Source organism: Crinia signifera, chromosome 4 (genome assembly GCF_055691185.1).
Source record: "Crinia signifera chromosome 4, ASM5569118v1, whole genome shotgun sequence".
NCBI classification, from domain to species: Eukaryota; Metazoa; Chordata; class Amphibia; order Anura; family Myobatrachidae; genus Crinia; species Crinia signifera.
The window spans coordinates 219,400,033-219,418,280 of NC_139220.1; the positions used below are offsets into that span (position 1 = coordinate 219,400,033).

The window sequence follows — 18,248 nt, forward strand, 5'->3', positions numbered from 1 at the left end:
ATTCGATTTGGCATTAGATCTGTACTTTTGCATTCGATTCGATTTCGATTTCACAATGTAGGCACAATGTACTCATTCGATTTACTGGATCGAATTCGAGATTTCCTTGGCTGCACAGTAGATTTTTCTATTCAATTTTGAGAAAACGGGAGCGCGCATCGAATCGAATACAGATCGAAAGTGTCCTAAAAACCATTCAATGTGGATTTGATTTTGCTTCTATAAGCAAAATCGAATCGAAAACAGGGAAAGATCTAAGCATGTGTACACAGCTTAAATCAGATCAACAGTCACTATTTTGACAGTGATGGAGTGAATTCTGAATTGCATGCTCCGGTATGTCATAAAGGTTAACACTGTACTTACACCATGCTAATTGAAACATCAGTAGAACTGTGAAGATGTTGGTGAAACAGCATTTTTGGATCATTCTAACCTTTTGACATACTGGCGTCTTCATTACAAAATTGAAATTGTCACTGGCAATCTGCAGTAGTGGCTGTCTACCCCATGGGACTGCAGTATTCTTAGGCAAACATCCAATGGCAGCATAACACCGTATACATTATGGTCACTGTATACTTTTAATGGAATATATTTTGCATCTCCATTTGCACTATGGCTTGGAAGAGGTCTACTTGCCTAGTAAAAAGGAAAAAACACCACAAAAACTTATTGATGTAAAGACAATACCAATGTCCTCTTATTTGCATGCTTACGTTATAATTAGACTAAACCAAAACATATTGTATTGCAAAAACAGAAATATTCACTTCAAATAAGTAATTTGAAAATGGTAGGTTTGGCCTGTGATTTGACATTTATACTTTTGCACAGAGCGCCGCCTCATATTTCCAGGTTTCCCAGAAAATCTTTTTGTATAAAATGTATACATTGTACAGAGTATAACATAATCCAGTGTTTCCAGAGCTGGTGTAAGGCTTCTTGGCACCATAGGGAAAATTACAACCTACTGCCCCCACCAACCACACCACACCGAAACCAATATCCACTTTCAAGCCCATTAAGTGAAATTGCGGAGGTGACATTCTTACAAGTTTCACAGCCACCAATTGCATGAAGTACAAGGAGGATTTATTTCTAAAAGACATCCTCCAAGATCTGGGCACCCTAGGCAGATGCCTAAAGCAGTTTAAAGCTAGCCCAGAGAAAAGACAGAAGGGGTCTCATAATGCAGATATAGTTATTTCTTAAATATATGACAACGTATCTATACTTGCAATAAGCATACTCTTACCCAATATTTCATCACTTAAAACCACATGATTCAAACATAAAATACAGACAACAGAGTGTATCAGTGGGCTGGCTTGTGTAATGCATCAGCAGATTTAACCCACTATGCACCAATGAGCTCTCTCACTCAGTTCTCATTTACATAGTCACAGGAATTAATGCATTCACCTTATTAAACAAATATACAGTATGGCAAATACAGTGAATAATAATTCTACTTATATATTGTATATAAAAAAATAAAAATAAATTATATATATATATATATATATATATATATATTCCAACAATAGTGAGTTGACGCCCTTTTGTACCAATAATTATAAATAGTATGAACATATTTATAATTATTGGTACAAAAGGGTGCTAACTCACTATTGTTGGAGTGGTGTTTGTGTTAATTCTGACCAACAGGGGCCTTAGTGATTATGGCAACCAGACCACCTTATAATAATTTTATTTATTGTAATAGCTCAAATAAGAAGTATAATTTATTAACTGTTTATTTATCTATTAACAGTTTCTTATATAGCGCACACATATTCTGCAGCGCTTTACAGAGAATATTTGAACATTCACATTAGTCCCTGCCCCAGTAGAGCTTACAATCTATATTCCCTACCACATGTACATGCACACACATTCAATCTTGGGTTCATTTTTTTGGGAGCCAATTAAGCCACCAGTATATTTTTGGATTGTGGGAGGAAACCGGAAAACCGGGAGTAAACCCATGCAAACACGGGAAGGATATACAAACTCCGCACAGTTAGGGCCATGGTGGGAATCAAACTTATCTGTCTGTCACCTCTGTCTGTGAGGCAGTAATGCTAACCAATACACCATCCATGCTGCTCACAGCGACTGTTATTTTATCATACATACAAATACAGCCAAGTCAATTAATTGAAGTTTAGTTAAAAATTGCACCCAAAAAAAAAAAAAACAGTCACTGTGATCAACGCTGCCATTTTTAGTGGATATTTTAAGGATCTCACACAGTAACATTGGCACTCACAGGGTAAAAATCTGTACTGGATATACATTACAGAATGTCTGCACAGGGGCATTGCCCAAACTGCAAAGTGGGCATACACCTATACCTAAGGTAATTGGCAGAGCTTGTGGAATTGTGGGCCCAAGTGCAAAGATATGATTTATGCTCCCTCTTCCACCGCAACCCAAGTTCACAATATGCAACATGGCAGTGGGTGATAGGGAGAGGAAGAGGGTGACCATGTAAGGCAGGGGGAGACAAAGTGTGACAGGTAGAGAGAGTGGGGGACAGGGAAAGAGTATGTGTGACAGGTACAAGCATGTCCCGCACAGTGCGAATAACAGGCTCAGACTCTGACAGGCACTTCACCCAGGGGTTAAAGTGGGGTGGAACTGAGTTCCACCACCTGTAAGGGTGAGGTGGAAATTAGTTCAACTGCCACCTTGGCCCTGCAAAGTAAGTCTAACAGAATAGCTTTATAGTTTGCATACACCTACACCCAGGGCTATTTTTCAGCCGGATTGCCGTTCCTGAAGCTTAAATTAAAAATTATGTCATCAGGAACGGCGTTCCAGAACCTGCTCCAGGCCGCCCGGCATCGCCTGCCCGCTCCCTGTCAGTGTCCGCCCGCCCGACCACCCGCCTATGTATCCGGCCGCCCACCCATCAGCTGCGGCTGCCCCTGCCTTCCTTCCCCTGCACACAGAGAGACAGACACTAGAAGTCATAGTTCACCTCTAGCGTCTGACAGGTAGCACAGCTCTGCGACTTCCTGGTGACGCTGCAGAGCTGTGCCTCCTGTCAGACGCTGGATGTGAAAAATGACTTCTAGTGTCTGTCTCTCTGTGCGCAGGGGAAGGCAGAGTAAGGCAGGGGCAGCAGCAGCAGCTGACGGGGGTGGGCACGTATTAACCCCTTGGCAACGAGCTGGAACCCCTGGCAATGGAAAATACCCCCCCTTGGCAATGAGCATTAACCCCTGGCAAAAAATTTTAACCCCTTGCCAACACATACTAACCCCTTGGCAATGAATGAGCAACCCCTGGCAATGGACATTAACACCCCCCCCTGGCAACAAGCAAGAACCCCTGGCAACGAACATTAACCCCCCTTGGCAATGAGTAATAACCGCTGGGAACAAATATAAACCCGTTGGCAACAACCAATAACCCCTGGCAATGCATATTAACCCCTTGGCAATGAGCAAGAACCCCTGGCAATGGACATTAACCCCTTGGCAACAAGCAAGAACCCCTGGCAACAGACATTAACCCCCCCTTGGCAACGAGCAAGAACCCCTGGCAACGGACATTAACTCCTCTTGACAACAAGCAATAACCCCTGGCAATGCATATTAACCCCTTGGTAATGGACATTAACCCCCTTGGCAACTGACATTTACCCCCTTGGCAACAGACATTAACCACCTTGGCAACGGACATTAACCCCCTTGGCAACAAGCAGGTAATTTATAATTTATTAGAAGCCTTACTGTGGGGGGCAACGTGGTGAGGGGTTCAGGGATGGCGTGTAATTACAGCTCTACCACTGGGATTATTTCACGGTGTGGGGCATATGTATAATGGGCATCTCTGTGTGCGGCATATGTATAATGGGCATCTCTGTGTGTGGCATATGTATAATGGCCATCACGGTGTGTGGCATATGTATAATGGGCATCTCTGTGTGTGGCATATGTATAATGGCCATCACGGTGTGGGGCATATGTGTAATGGGCATCATGGTGTGTGGCATATGTATAAGGGAGCATCACGGTGTGTGGCATATGTATAATGGAGCATCACGGTGTGTGGCATATGTATAATGGGCATCTCTGTGTGTGGCATATGTATAATGGCCATCACTGTGTGTGGCATATGTATAATGGCCATCACAGTGTGTGACATATTTATAATGGGCATCACAGTGTGTGACATATGTATAATGGGCATCACAGTGTGTGGCATATCTATAATGGGCATCGCAGTTGGTGGCATATGTATAATGGAGTATTATTGTGTGGGGCATATGAATAATGGGAATCTCTGTGTGTGGCATATGTATAATAAGCGTTACGGTGTGTGGCATATGTATAATGGGCCAATTCTCTGCGTGCAGGTTGTAAAACCGCGGTATAAAGTAGTCTTTTCCTACAATGCTGTGCCCCTTGCAGTGAGGCTACACCCCTGTTTTTTGGGCTCGTGCCTTACGCGCGCACATATTCTCCACTTTGCTGCTGGGGATTGTTATGTTACTGCCACTGTTGGGAGGAATTATATATTTTTTTACTGTAATTCCCCGCCCCTTTTGTAGCTCCTCCCACATCACCGCCCATTTTCTGCCCCCGCCCACAGTTCCTGAACCGATTTTCCTACAAAAATAGCACTGCCTATACCTAAGGTCATTTCCTGGTGTTGTGGGCTCAGGTGCAAATTATAATTTAGGCCTCCTCTTCCACCCCAACCCAAGTTCACAATATGCAACTTGGCACAGTGGGTGAAAGGGAGAGGAAGAGGGTGACAGTGTAAGGCAGGGGAGGCAGAAGTGTGGGTGAGTGTTACAAGCATGTCCTGCGTAGTGCAGATAACAGGGAGCATGTACCTTAGTGGAGGCAGGAACACAGTGGCCCCTGCTCTGTCTTTGACCATGGGATTAAAGTGGAGTGAAAAGAGGTGGAACAGAGTTCCACCACCTGTAATGGTGAGGTGGCATTAGTTCAAACTCCATTTTGGCTGTGCACAGTAATTTTAACAGAAAATAATTATTGTATGCAGGAGATGGGGCAAAAACCCTACCACTTGCACTGGCTGTGTCTAATGGGGGAGGGGACAGGGGGAATGAGGTGACAGAGGGAAATTACCACTTTCCTCAGTTTGGCACTTAGTCCGATATACTCTAACAGTGCCTAATATATTGGTTGTGAGCTGCCTTTAATTCACAGACAAAAAATGTACCGGTTGTTAATTAGAGGCATCATGTGACTGTGATCATCAGTGCTCATAGTTGGCAGGACTCTGCTATCAGTCCGGAACACAAGGTCATCCCTGCCTCTCTTAAGGGCCCCATACATCAGCAATTAATTGTGACAATTTTCAGATATGGAGATGATTGTCACAATTAATTTTAGATGTGTGGGCTTCCTCTTTTGGCAATCCCAATCAAAATCGCCAATCGATTGCTTAATCATGTTTAATAATCTGGTATTATCTGCAGATCTTTTTTATATGTGTGGCCATTCCCAATTCGTCTTCTTCATCTATTTACATTATGAACAGCAATCGATTGGGCAATTTCCAGATATGAAGATGCAATCTTTAGATGGAAAAATCTGCAGATCACTGAAATAAATCTGTAATGTGTGGGCAAAGTCAGATAGATTGTAAAATCCATTTATCTGGCCAAAAAATCCCTGTATCTGGAAATCCATAAATTGTGATTGCTGATGTATGGGGCCCATAAGGTAAGGACCAAGAACCTCAGTCAGTGGGGCCCACCCTGCTCCCTGCACTGGGTGATTCATTCAACATTGCACAAATAGGTCTATGGAATGGGGGGGGGGCAGCAGTGGGGCCCTTAGTACTTAGTGGTCCCAGTGCAATGTAGCTGCTGCACCTATAGTAGTTTGGCCTTCGCCTAAGGTAACAAAAGTACATCGTTTATATGTTACAGGCAGTGGCGTAACTATAGTCCCACAGCCCCCCGCGGTGGCGGGGAGGCGCTGAGAGGGTGTGGGTGCCGGGGGGGGGGCTGCGGGGCTATTGTTGCTCACTGCCTTCTGCCGCCAGCGCTTCTGTCTTCGCCGGGTCCCGGCTCTCCCGGCTAATGCTGCAGCGCTGCTAATACAAAAAACTGACACTTGAAAAATGGCTGCCCCCATATTGCAGACATTTTCCAAGTGTTACTTTTTTGTATTAACAGCGCTGCAGCAGTAGCAGCAGGGGGCTGCGCAACGCCTGCTGAGGGCTTGCCCTGTGCTGCTTGTCTATAGGGAGTACACTTACAGCTCGGGGACCGGGCTCTGACTTCTCCTTGCTGCAGGGGAGTGTGAGGAGCCTGCTGCTGGCATGCGGGGAGCTGGAGACCACCCCCGGGCTTTGTGTCATCTGGCTCGGAACATACACGAACAGAGAGCTAAGAACTGAATACAGTCCTGGGGGAGCAGAAGCTGGGACTGGATGCACTGCAGCAGCACTGTGAGTCTGTGAGTACACGCTCCCCTTATTACTGCTTCTATAGCAGTCGGAAGGGGGGGGGCACCCCCCTGCATTTTCGACGGGGGGGGGGGCTCAGAATTAATAGTTACGCCACTGGTTACAGGTAATAAATTTGCCACAATCTGACCTGAGCTGCTTATCGATCAAATTTCTTTCAGACTAATGTTACGGATGGACACTTTTATTGGCAGTGGGCAGTCAGAGTGAAAGTTTTCTTCCTCTAATTCCAGGCTCGCAGTATCCCATCTTTCGTTGTGTGAACAGGAACACACTTGAAGAGGTGTCCGATGCTTTCTGTGACTTGAGTACAAAGCCCAGTTCTGAGGAAGAGCCATGCAATCACTTTCCTTGTCCTGCATTGTAAGTTACTGGCATGTGCATATTTAGGGTTTTTTTTTTTTTTTGATCACTTCAAGTGGATACTCTGCTTGTGAGTCATGCGCTGTAGCGAACATGCATATAACTTAATATACAGTAGGTCTCATGACATATTAGTTACTTTAATATGGGGACTACAGATGAACAGAACTAAATCATTGTTATTTATAATTGAGTATTTTTTTGTAATGAGAGCAGAAACTTTACAGAATTAGCTACAAAACATATATTTTTCTTTTTTTAATGCATAACTGCAATGGCAGATTGGCACCTTGTGTCTCAGAACAATGGTAGACTGACACCTAGGGGCTCTGAATATCAACAGACGGCCATGTTTTGTCCCAGAACAAAGGCATACTGACACATTGGGGGACATTTACTAAAGGAAATTTGTAAAAAAATAGGTGTATTTGTATCCAGAAATACACTTATTTTTGACATTTACTGTCCCGAAAATACGGCAATTCGTATTCGTATTGATGTGCTATCAATACGAATACGAATTGCCGTATTTTCAGGATAGTAAATATCAAAGATAAGTGTATTTATGGATACAAATACACCTATTTTTTACAAATTTCCTTTAGTAAATTTCCCCCATTTTGTTTTAAAACAATGGCAGAAGCACAGCATCTATTCAAGGGAGACAGAATGGCTGGGGGCATGTCAGCATCTCTCAGAGTGCAGGCCATGCTCCCCCAATGACGAAAATGTTATTCATGGCTCTTGATAGCATCATTAACAAAAAGCCACACCCCCTTTGCCGAGACAATGCCCCCTTTTCGGCACTGCCAGGGCTTTGCTGTGTGAGTGCCCCGGTTCAGGCTACCAATATGTTAGGAGGTATGCAATGAAAGCCATCATTGTCATCATTGTGCCAGGGCCGGTGCAAGGTCTCTAAGCACCCTAGGCAAATCCATCTAAGCAATCCCCCCCCCCCATGTCATTGCATGTAGTGGAGGATGTAATGTGTGGTATTGTACAGAGGCGTAAGTCAATACCAGATCCTCGGAAGCAAAATACATGTTGGTGCCCATTTCACCTACGGTTCCTAGTCCCTGTGTTTATCGGATCGAATCCAGGGATCGCAAGTGCTGCACCTAAGATTTGTCGGATCTGGTAGGATCCGTCAGCACTTGCTGGGGGTTACATACTGTACAATACATCATAAGCTTAAGGACTGCATACAATATATCTGAAGGCACGGCCAGCAGTTGCTGAGGTATCGCATGCGAGGCTGCATATGATACCTCGGATTAGTGTATGGGGGCATTTAGTCTCCCTGGCTAAATCTAACCCCTTCCCCAGCTGTCTGCTACTTACCAATTGGGATGCCAGCTATTGGAATGCCAGCTGTTGGGATTCCAGCGTAGGCATTGTGATCAGTTTCAAGGTTTTGGCACCAGTCTTCTGATGGCAGTCGGGATACTGAACACCAGTATCCTGACCACCTTGATGCTGGCTACATCTCATGATAAATTGGGACCTCAGTCACTGTATAAGGTCCTACGCTGCACTCTTGCATGCCGCAGCACCGAACAACAGTATGAGGAGCAGGTCATACAGCACTGCAGCATACAGGGTTCAGTGTATGACCTACTCAGCAGCAGCAAAACAAAGTTTTATAGTAGTAGATGCCATTATGTGTGCAGGGTGCAGACCTCATGTAGGGTCAGAGAGCAGGGGCAGTGGTCTCTACAGCTTGTCCTCTGTGTGACTGGGGTGTACCATGCTGCTGCTAAAAGCAGCTGAGCCTGCATCCTCTTTCCTCACACATGTGGCTGCAGTGCAGAGCAGCCAGCAGGGGGTCCTCTAAGGGGCTGCTGAGCAACAGCAGAGGGGTTCTCTCAACGTAATCTCTAGTCACTGTTGTTGATGCTCAGCAGACCCCAACATCCCCTCTTCCCCCACGGAGTGCACAATTGCTTTTCAGGCACCACTGCTGATGAGTTTCAGAGGCTGTCAGGTCTCCCGTCCAGTGACAGCCGCTCAGCCCTCTCCCTGCACTCTGCCCTGAACACACTATCTCCCTGACATCTCAGCCAGCTAGGGTCACAGGTACGATCAGAGCAGTGTCACTTTATCACAGCAGGGAGGAGATGGGAGGACTTCAGCCCCTGGTATTGTAGCTTACAGTTACCGAACATAACTCCTCCACTCATCTCAGCGCCGGGGGTGAGAGCATTGGGCAGATGAGCTGAGCAGGCTAGCTCAGTGTACGCCCAGTATGTTTCTCCCTGTTAGGAGGACCTGCTGTTGCTAGACTCCTGCTCCACTCCTTTCGTGGGCTTGGCTGGAATAGTTAGTTAATGGGTGGGCGGTTGCACCTTGCGGTTTCCAAAGAGCTCAATTCTGTGCCACCCCCCAGTGGCCGGCGCCCAAAGGCAAATGCCTAAAGCTGCCTAGTGGTGGCGTCGGCCCTGCATTGTGCAGTCATTTACAATCTTTTCTTTCATTCGTCCATTATATTTAATTTTATATTATATATATATATATATATATATATATATATATAATGTATTATTATTTATTAACAGTTTCTTATATAGTGCAGCATATTCTGTTGCGCTTTACAAGAGGAGACAGTGATACAACAAACAGGGTATTTACAGACAATCAAAAGGTAGGAGAGTTATATACAGGTTGAATATCCCTTATCCGAAATGCTCGGGACCATGAGCATTCCGGATAAGGGAATTTTACGGTTTTTGGAATATTTTTTTTTTACATATTTACCTGTCCCCTGGTGGGTCCCTGATGGTCCCTCAGCGTCCATGGAATCCATGGCAGGCCTTCAGCTTCATCTCCAGCGTCACCGGCGATCCCAGAAGTGCATTGTGCGAGTTCCCAGGCGCGATGGTGACGCTGGGGGACTAGGTAAGTATAAAAAAAGGGTCAGGGGGGGAAATAAAAATAAAAAAAATAATTCAAACTATTAAAAAAAAAACACGTTTTTTTGGAATAATTCGGATAACGGATATCAGGATATGGGATACTCAACCTGTATATGCTTTAGCTATTATAGATGTAGTGAAATAAAATCTACTTTTATTTATCTTCATCTGTATAAACCCTCTATATAGTATTTATACTGGATATGCTTAAAATAATCAGAACACAGCATCGTATGACAAAAAAACATGCTGATATGGCATTATATACAGCAGGGGTGTCGAACTCAAATTCATCGGGGGCCGCATCAGCAGTTTGGTCACCCTCAAAGGGCCGGTTATATCTGTAGGACTATGTGTCCACTCTTTATTATCATAAATTATTGTCACTGCATTCAATTATTGTATACTCAGCAGTAGCATTTCCCACCTGCTATTGCTGTGAACTGCAGTGCATTAGGGCACACGCTGCCTGCACAGGGGGGCAGCACTCAGTCTTAGGGCATATGTCCTGCTTATTATCATGGGACACAGCAATTAATGATGGGCTGCAATGTGCCAGTGCACACACACACACATAGGCAGAGAGTTTGACACTTACCCGCTATGATGCATCCACTCCAGTCTGAGCTGCTCCACCACCAAGGACACAGCTGCGCTCTCACACAGGCGCATTTCCCCCTCCCTCCTGTGAGTAGCGCTCCTCGCACTATCTATCCCGGAGTGGGGGGCAGCGTGCTCCCGGTCACTGTGCAGTGCACACTCAACAGTAAGTGACCTGGAGCGCACAGCAGCAGCACCATTCACCACGACGGACCTGCTCTTTCCTCTCTCTGGCTCCTATACAGCAGGTGGGAGCGGAGGAGGGGTTGACGACCGGCGGCACTGTGCTAGAGGGCAGACGTTCTCTGGCTTGTAGGCTGCCGCGCATGCGCTGAAGAGGCGGCTTTCTTGTTAAAAAAAAAAAAAAAAAAAATTGAGAATAAAAGGTTGACGGTGGCTGCCCGGGCCACATGAAGAGGTCTGGCGGGCCGGATTTGGCCCGCGGGCCTTGTGTTTGACACCCCTGATATACAGAATAGTGCATGAAAAACAACAACATTTGAATGCACTTATTAACATAAAATATCTGGTGATTACAGTGATATAAAAAATAATGTTCTCACTTTATGCAGTATAACTACTCAGTCATATTGGAACTGATATCAAGAGGCAAAAAAATTATTTCTGCCGTTCAGATTCATAATGTTATACATTTTCAAGCAGAATTTGTAAGCAGGAGTAATAAAATTATGCTGGGACTGGTATAACATAGAAAAAACATGACAAGTTATGAGAACAAGGGAATCCAATGGATAAGTGTGATCAATATATAATGACTCTGGCATGGTAAAGGGGAGAAACGATCCAAGGGCATTGGAAAATAATGTTTTATACTCCCTCTCTTGACTGGACGTTATTACTTATTGATGGTAAAATAGCAAGGCATTCATAAAATGTGTATTACATCAACAGTCTTTTCTTGTTGTCAAGAGACCATCGCTCATGTTTTAATTAACTTGGTTTTTACTCTGTTTTACTGCATTTACTTTTGAATGGACATTTTGAAAGGAACTTGCTTATGTTTCATGCTGAAAAAGTTCAGATCAGATGATTAATTTCCTGTGGTGGGAGTTCTACAGATTGGCTATACCTTGTTAATTAAAAAGTTAATACATTGTACATTCAGTGTTGTTCCCCATCCGTCTCTTAAAAGAAACATCTACGTTTGTTAATTGAGTTGGACACACATTGTTGGTTAGATACACAATTAGATTTATGTTATTTTTGGAAATGTGCATGCAATCCAATTTATTTGCACAGATACACCCCATTGGTGGACTGAAATGATTCTTTAGAAAGATATTTGATTTTCTCAATAATTCTCTTTAGAATGTGTAGCTAACAAACAAATATAACCAAAACAAACCCCTCAGATATACTTTTGCATAATTTTAGTAACTGCAAAATAAAATCCAAGTATCTTTCTGATGGTAAATCAGTAGCGTAACTAGGCCAAAGGCATCCCCTGCCAAATTACTTTCAAGCTGCTACTGCCAAACCCGCCCCACCTCTGCCCAGTACCTGCTTATTGTCAGTGGATACCCCGGGGCTGCGGTCTTGCCGTTAAGGAGCTGCAGCACCTGCCCCAATGATCATTTTGGAAGGAACATTTTTAATAGGAGCAGGTGCGGCGGACTAGCAGACAAGTTTCTGCAGCTCCAGAAAGGGGAGTAGCAGTAGCCTCCGCAGACCTCTAGCACCCATAAGTCCCTAGTGCCTCAAAGCCACAGCGGGGTCTGCAGGTGCTATTGCTATGCCTTTGTGGGAAAAAATGTGCTTAATGCAGTGTTGTTAAGATTGATTACTCCTTTTCCGTTCAGCAATTGTAGTATCAATCTAGTTCAAATCAAGCTTCTAGACCCCCATTTCAAATCAAGAATCCAAAGGTTAATAATGTACACAAAGTAAATTTTAGTCTACATATTCTTTTGTAAGCACTGTTCTAACGTCCAATAAATGGAAATGTTGCCTGTCAGCTTCTGTCTAGCGAAATACATTTTTCTGATTATAACATTCAATAATCTAGAGTACGGTGTCTTTTTTTGCCAAGAAAATAGTTGTCTGTAGGAATTCATAGTAGAGCTAATAAATAATGTATAAGGTTTTCTGTCACTTGTTTTTTTTTATTCTTTTTTTTGTGCATTTAACTTGTCCTGATTATACTGGACAACTACTGCGGGGCTGTCGAATAAATTCTACATGCTAATACGAAGTTGAGGGTCTATATTAACTGATAACTGTGTGCTAAAGGAATTGGTGTACAAAATCATTTCCTTCACTTTATGAAATTAAGGTGAGGAAAAGTCAAACATAATTTATTATTTAATTCAAAGTTATTTTGCTTGTAGACGGAATAGAACAAATAAATTCTAAACTAAGATTGCACCTAACATTTAATTATGATAGAATAACCAGTACTCCATTATAAACCCTTTATCATTAACCCCTCATTCGCTATAATTAACTCTCTTACATGACCACCATAATCTATTAAAAAAAGTCATCATTATTATTCTCTATGGACAATTTAATATTAATAATATCATCACTTCACCATCTTCCCTATAACACATCAGAATCCCTGTGCTGCCCCAGATTGGGTTATTACTGTGCCGGAACCAGCTCCTAAAACAAATCATGGGCATCATACGGAGATGCTGTAGTATATTCTTTGTTACTATATATACAGTATATGTATATATAGTAGACAAAAATGTCATGCACAGCCTCCTAGGTAGATACTTGCTGGGTGCCCGCAAATGTGAACGATAACAGATACCAATTGAAGCAGCACTCCTCCAGTCAAATGGTTAGAAGAAAGCAAATTTTATTAGGCAATGTTTCAATATGGTATTGTCATTGTACATTCTTTGTATTAGTTTATCCTTTTTATAGTAAAATATTGTTATACTGGATTATGACAAGTGAGGCTCTGTCTCCCCTGACTGCACACACTGGGAGATGCTGGCCTCAGTGCAGAGCAATGGGCTTAAGCACGATTGTTTAGCACACATCACGGTACACCCACGATGCACACCAAGCATCTGTGCAGAGCAGGGCTTTGCCTATTGTTTATAGGCAAAGCCCTGTGATCTAGAAGGGTAAATTTTAACATGTGGGACCGCGCACAGAACGATCAGTGCTCCATTTATAATGCTGGCCACACATCAGACCAACTTTCCTCCAACCATCAAACTAGTTGGTTGGTTGGTTGGTTGGACGGACGGACTGAAAATCTGGTACTGTCAGGGGTGGATTTAGGGGTGAGGGCACCCATAGGCACAACAATAACGGCTGCCCCCCCCCCCCCGCCTAAATGTATTATTTTTATTGATTAGTTCTAAGCCCTCATTTGATAATAGCCAATTTAATAGAATAATGAAAAATCCACTAACTGTCACCTTTTATATCATGTATACATATTTACTATATGCTGTAGGTCAGTTTACAGGGGCAGTATCTGCATGTCCTATCCATTTACACTCTATTTAAAATGGAATATAGTACAGTACAGTGGATATTTTGCAGTTAATGGTACATTTCATGCTGACAGTACTATCACAAGCAAGCAAGTGCCGCCCCCAAACATGTGCCGCCCCTAGGCACGTGCCTTATGTGCCTAATGGGAAATTCGGCACTGGGTACTTTGCGGCGCCTTATAAATAAACGTACTACTACTACTACTACTGTGTGGGGGCATATGTCAATAAGCAATTTGCTCACAAACTCAGGAGAATGGACAAAAACATTCAGTGAAGTTGTTTAAATCAAATAGGTCCAACTACAGTACATTGAGTGACAATTGTTGTCCATTTTCAGATTTGGGAAACAAATTTCTTAATTACAAATTACATTTGCTCCCATCCAGTACCAGGTTTTTATTCCATCCAATCATCTAGTTGGATGGTTGGAAGAATGTTGGTCTGATGTGTGGCCAGTATAAGCAAGCTAGTTAGATGAATTTAGGAATGAGGCTGAAAAGAGAACAAACGGATTATGCCCCAGTTGGTTGATTGGGTTATAATGAAAATAATTTGATAGATTTTTATATAAATCAATTTAGCCAGATAGAAAATGCCAATCTTTCTGTACTGGGACTGTACCATACATTGTTTAAATGTGTTTTGAAATACAGATGGTGCGGGCAAGTACAAGTGTTCATGTAATTGGGGAATGAGGAAGATGAGAAAATAAATACATATACATCTGTAATGAACCAAGATGTACTAAAGGGAAATGTTGCCTTAAATACATAAGCCCTGGTTGCAGAATCTGTGGTACGAAACGGAATGCAAGCTTTTGATGGTGTTTCCCTATAGAAACTTTTGGGCTTCTTATTGCATCTTTCTGAGAGGGATCTGATCTGGATCTGTCCCAGCATATCCTATAACCACCTATTGGCGTCTTTCTGCTTTCTTCCTGAGGGGGAATTAATCCTCCCAGCACACACTGCGCCCCTTTACACATATGCAGAGGGACTCTTTTTAGAAGAGCTGTTCTTTATGATACTACTGGGCAGGGCTGGCTCTACCACTAGGCAACTTCAGGCTGCTGCCTAGGGTGCCTGGCTCTGGGGGGCGCCACAGAGTCTGAATCCTGGGATAGAGCCAGTTAACTATATGAGTGTAAAGCAGAGCTCCATTGGAAGAGCAGCGTACACACTAGGATCCCGCTGTGAACTGCACAGGTGCTGCTGTACATACAGGTACCCCTCCTGTGCTGTTAGTCCAGGCGACTACATTGCCTCTGGGAGTAATGTCCCTGAGGGGGCAGGAGGTTGATGTTTTGCCTAGGGTGCCAAGAAAGCTTACACCGGCCCTGCTAGAAAGGAAAAGAAAAAGTACTCTCTCTTTTTGGGGGCACGCTTATTTTTTAGTATAAAACTTAACTTTTAATATTCTTATATAAGAAGAAAGATATGTCACAAAACTACAAGACAAACAACACAACAAAGAACATGCATATATAGATAGTACTGTCTGGCCCTGCTATTAAGCACACATGCCCCAAGAATTCACCACCCATGATTAGTACATCCTGTCCTGTAGATCCATGTGAAATATGAAAAAAATTGTAAACAACATATCTAATAATCATGCAGTATATAATTCAGTAAAAACAGATTAAGACATATAAGGTATATTGTAGTGTTTTGCCGCATATTGGTCATGCTCTACAACTAAATTACATATAGAGCAATAAACCTGAAAATTTGAGGTGAGATAAGGGGTCACGTGTAACAGGATGCAGAATTCTGAAAGTACCAAGATATTGGTCAGTTAGCAGATACATTTAAAGCTGCAATGTTTAGCAATTTTAGCCATAATCACAGGAGCATGCTCCATTAAGCAACCACTAAGGGCTGGCTGCGGGAGCGCGCTTCTACAGATTTATCTCCCACGACACAAGGAACACACTGGTGATTTGGTCAGTCAGCTACCATTTAGCTAGCGATAATGGCTTAAGTGCTGATAGCCAGGTGCAGGAAAAATATCTGAAACATACAGTTAAAAAAGTTTGGAATTTAATGAAAATCTAGGTCATTTCTGAGATAACATCAGCTTTAGTAGATGTTCTGCCTTCCATGTCTGAATATCAATGTTGCTACTATTGAAAATTGTTGCTATATTAACTCTTTATCTGTATTTAATAGTTGGGACATAGGAGAGTGGTCCGAATGCAGCAAGACCTGTGGTTTGGGGATGCAGCACCGCCAGATCCTCTGTAGACACATATATGCTAACCGCACCCATACTGTACAACCACATCGCTGCCAGAGCCAGGAAAAGCCGGAAACAACTAGCACTTGCCAGCTGAAGATCTGCAGTGAATGGCAAATTAAGACTGACTGGACACCTGTAAGTTGCAGATGTAAGGGGAATGACTAATACATTAAGCCGCATTTTCTTACAAAGGGTAGATGTACTAAGCTTTGAAAAGTGATAAAATGGAGAGTGATAAACCACTAACCAATTAGCTCCCACCTGTCAGTTTTCAAACCCAGCTTGTAACATGGCAGTTGGGAGATGATTGTCTGGTGGTTTATCACTTTTCAAGCTTAATACATCTGGCCCAAAGTGTTGTCAGTTGTAAAGGTGTAACATGTGTGTAGCCTTGCCAGGATTGCAGGAGAGTAAGTTAAACCATTGTCTAGGTCCTACAGTATATCCAACGCAGCTACTATTCCTTCCCCAGCTGGTGGCTGCTGTATTGGTTTGGCGCACCCTCTAATCCGGCGCTGTGGTCACATGCCTCCCTAGTTGCAGCCCTGTCCAGGGCTTTTTTATTAATGAACTAAATGTTATACATACAATAACTTATCTCTATCTACTTCTTGCTCTCTCTGCCTGTTGGTAGAAAGGTGCATCTGTAACAGGTCGTGAGTGATTGACAGTTTTTCTAAATATCTCATGAGAAACTAACTCTGTCTCCAGCTGTTGGTAATGAACATTTTACATTTACAATTTTACAACAGGAGGAAATACCATTGACCCTTCTTGCTTCAGGGAGCATGGTAACTGTACAATTAGGTACAGGAGAGCAAGACATCTAGGGACACTGGAAATATCCATGCAGACTCACAGAAAGATTCCTCTAATTCTATTTAACCAAATATGAATAGTCTCATGCCACTTTACCTTATAGCAGGCATGGCCAAACGATGGCCTTTCAGAAGTTGTGAAACTACACATTCCAGCATGCCTTGCTATATTTTTAGCATTCCGTAACTGTGGCAAGGCATGATGGGACTTGTAGTCTCACAACAGCTGGAGGGCCATAGTTTATCCATGCCTGCCTTATAGACATGCTTGAGAGACAAGGAAAAACTTTTGCTCTTCCTAAAGTTACATTTAAGTTATGCTTTTATATTTACATATGGATGAATCAGTGACCTAAAAACTGTAGCCTAAATATATTTTGTCTCAGGCATCAGAAGTACATTATATTACGCAGTAGACATTTGCTTGCTGCAGTAGAATAACACTTTGTAGCTATGTGCATGATATTGATGTGACTAGCAATATTCCTCGCTGCTTGTCTCTTATAATAAATATTTTCTCTTCTTGCTTACCACAGAAAGCGTACCCTAGAACTAATTGCTTGGCAAGCGCCTATTCTGCTTAACTCACAATAGTGTCGGATTTCTGATGTTCTGGATTCTCTTGTGTCTCGTTACATACATTGGTTTATATCTAAAGTGAAATACAAAATATAAAAATGCCTTTTTTTTTAACTCTTGTTTATTATCCATAGTTATGTTCTGAGTTTTACACATGGACCACATAATTGGCTTATTTGCTATTTAGTGATTCTTCTGCTGTAAGATACTTCAGTGGCAACAATGATCATGGTAGTTAAATACAAATTTGCGCATATTCAAATAAATCTGGCTTCTGTAATATAATGTGTTATGTTATTATCCTGAATTTTATCTTGGCTTCATCATACATTTCAGGGTTAATACATAGTGGGATTTGAAAATCTGTGTGTAGAATAGGGCTTAATACACTGCATGGTGAGCATGGGGTAACAAGTAATTGTTATGCATCTGGGTGTGAACCCACCATTGGAGTAGTGTGACAGGCTTGTGTGGACGATGGTGGTGGGCTGTGCCCTCAGCCATGACCACTGTTTATGACGGCCACGGCGCACCCTACACTGACTCTATTGGCCCTCTCGGGCAGGTGACTATAGACTGCGGATTGCTAGGCTTCTCCTGTAGTCGCTGCATTTGAAGGAGCGAGTTAAACCCGCTCCAACCAGGTTTTAAAGGTATGACAAGTCTACGGCGACCGCCCGAGACGGGACCAAGAGGAGATCTAACTACAGGCGCTAACTGGACAGGACACCCTGGCTAACGGCACCAGGCCAAGGACTGAGGGTGTGACCAAGTCACAGGCACCGGAT

The 18,248-nt window shown here is 42.9% G+C and overlaps 1 protein-coding gene across 2 annotated transcripts in view; it reads left to right on the forward strand.

Moving 5' to 3' along the window:
* Positions 1-18,248, forward strand: part of THSD4 (thrombospondin type 1 domain containing 4) — a 708,854-nt gene that overhangs the window by 663,907 nt on the left and 26,699 nt on the right. For both annotated transcript variants that reach the window (XM_083183802.1, XM_083183803.1), the window contains 2 exons: positions 6,699-6,828; positions 15,994-16,198. In XM_083183802.1, the coding sequence (XP_083039928.1) occupies positions 6,699-6,828; positions 15,994-16,198 (335 nt within the window). The remainder of the gene's footprint in view (positions 1-6,698; positions 6,829-15,993; positions 16,199-18,248) is intronic.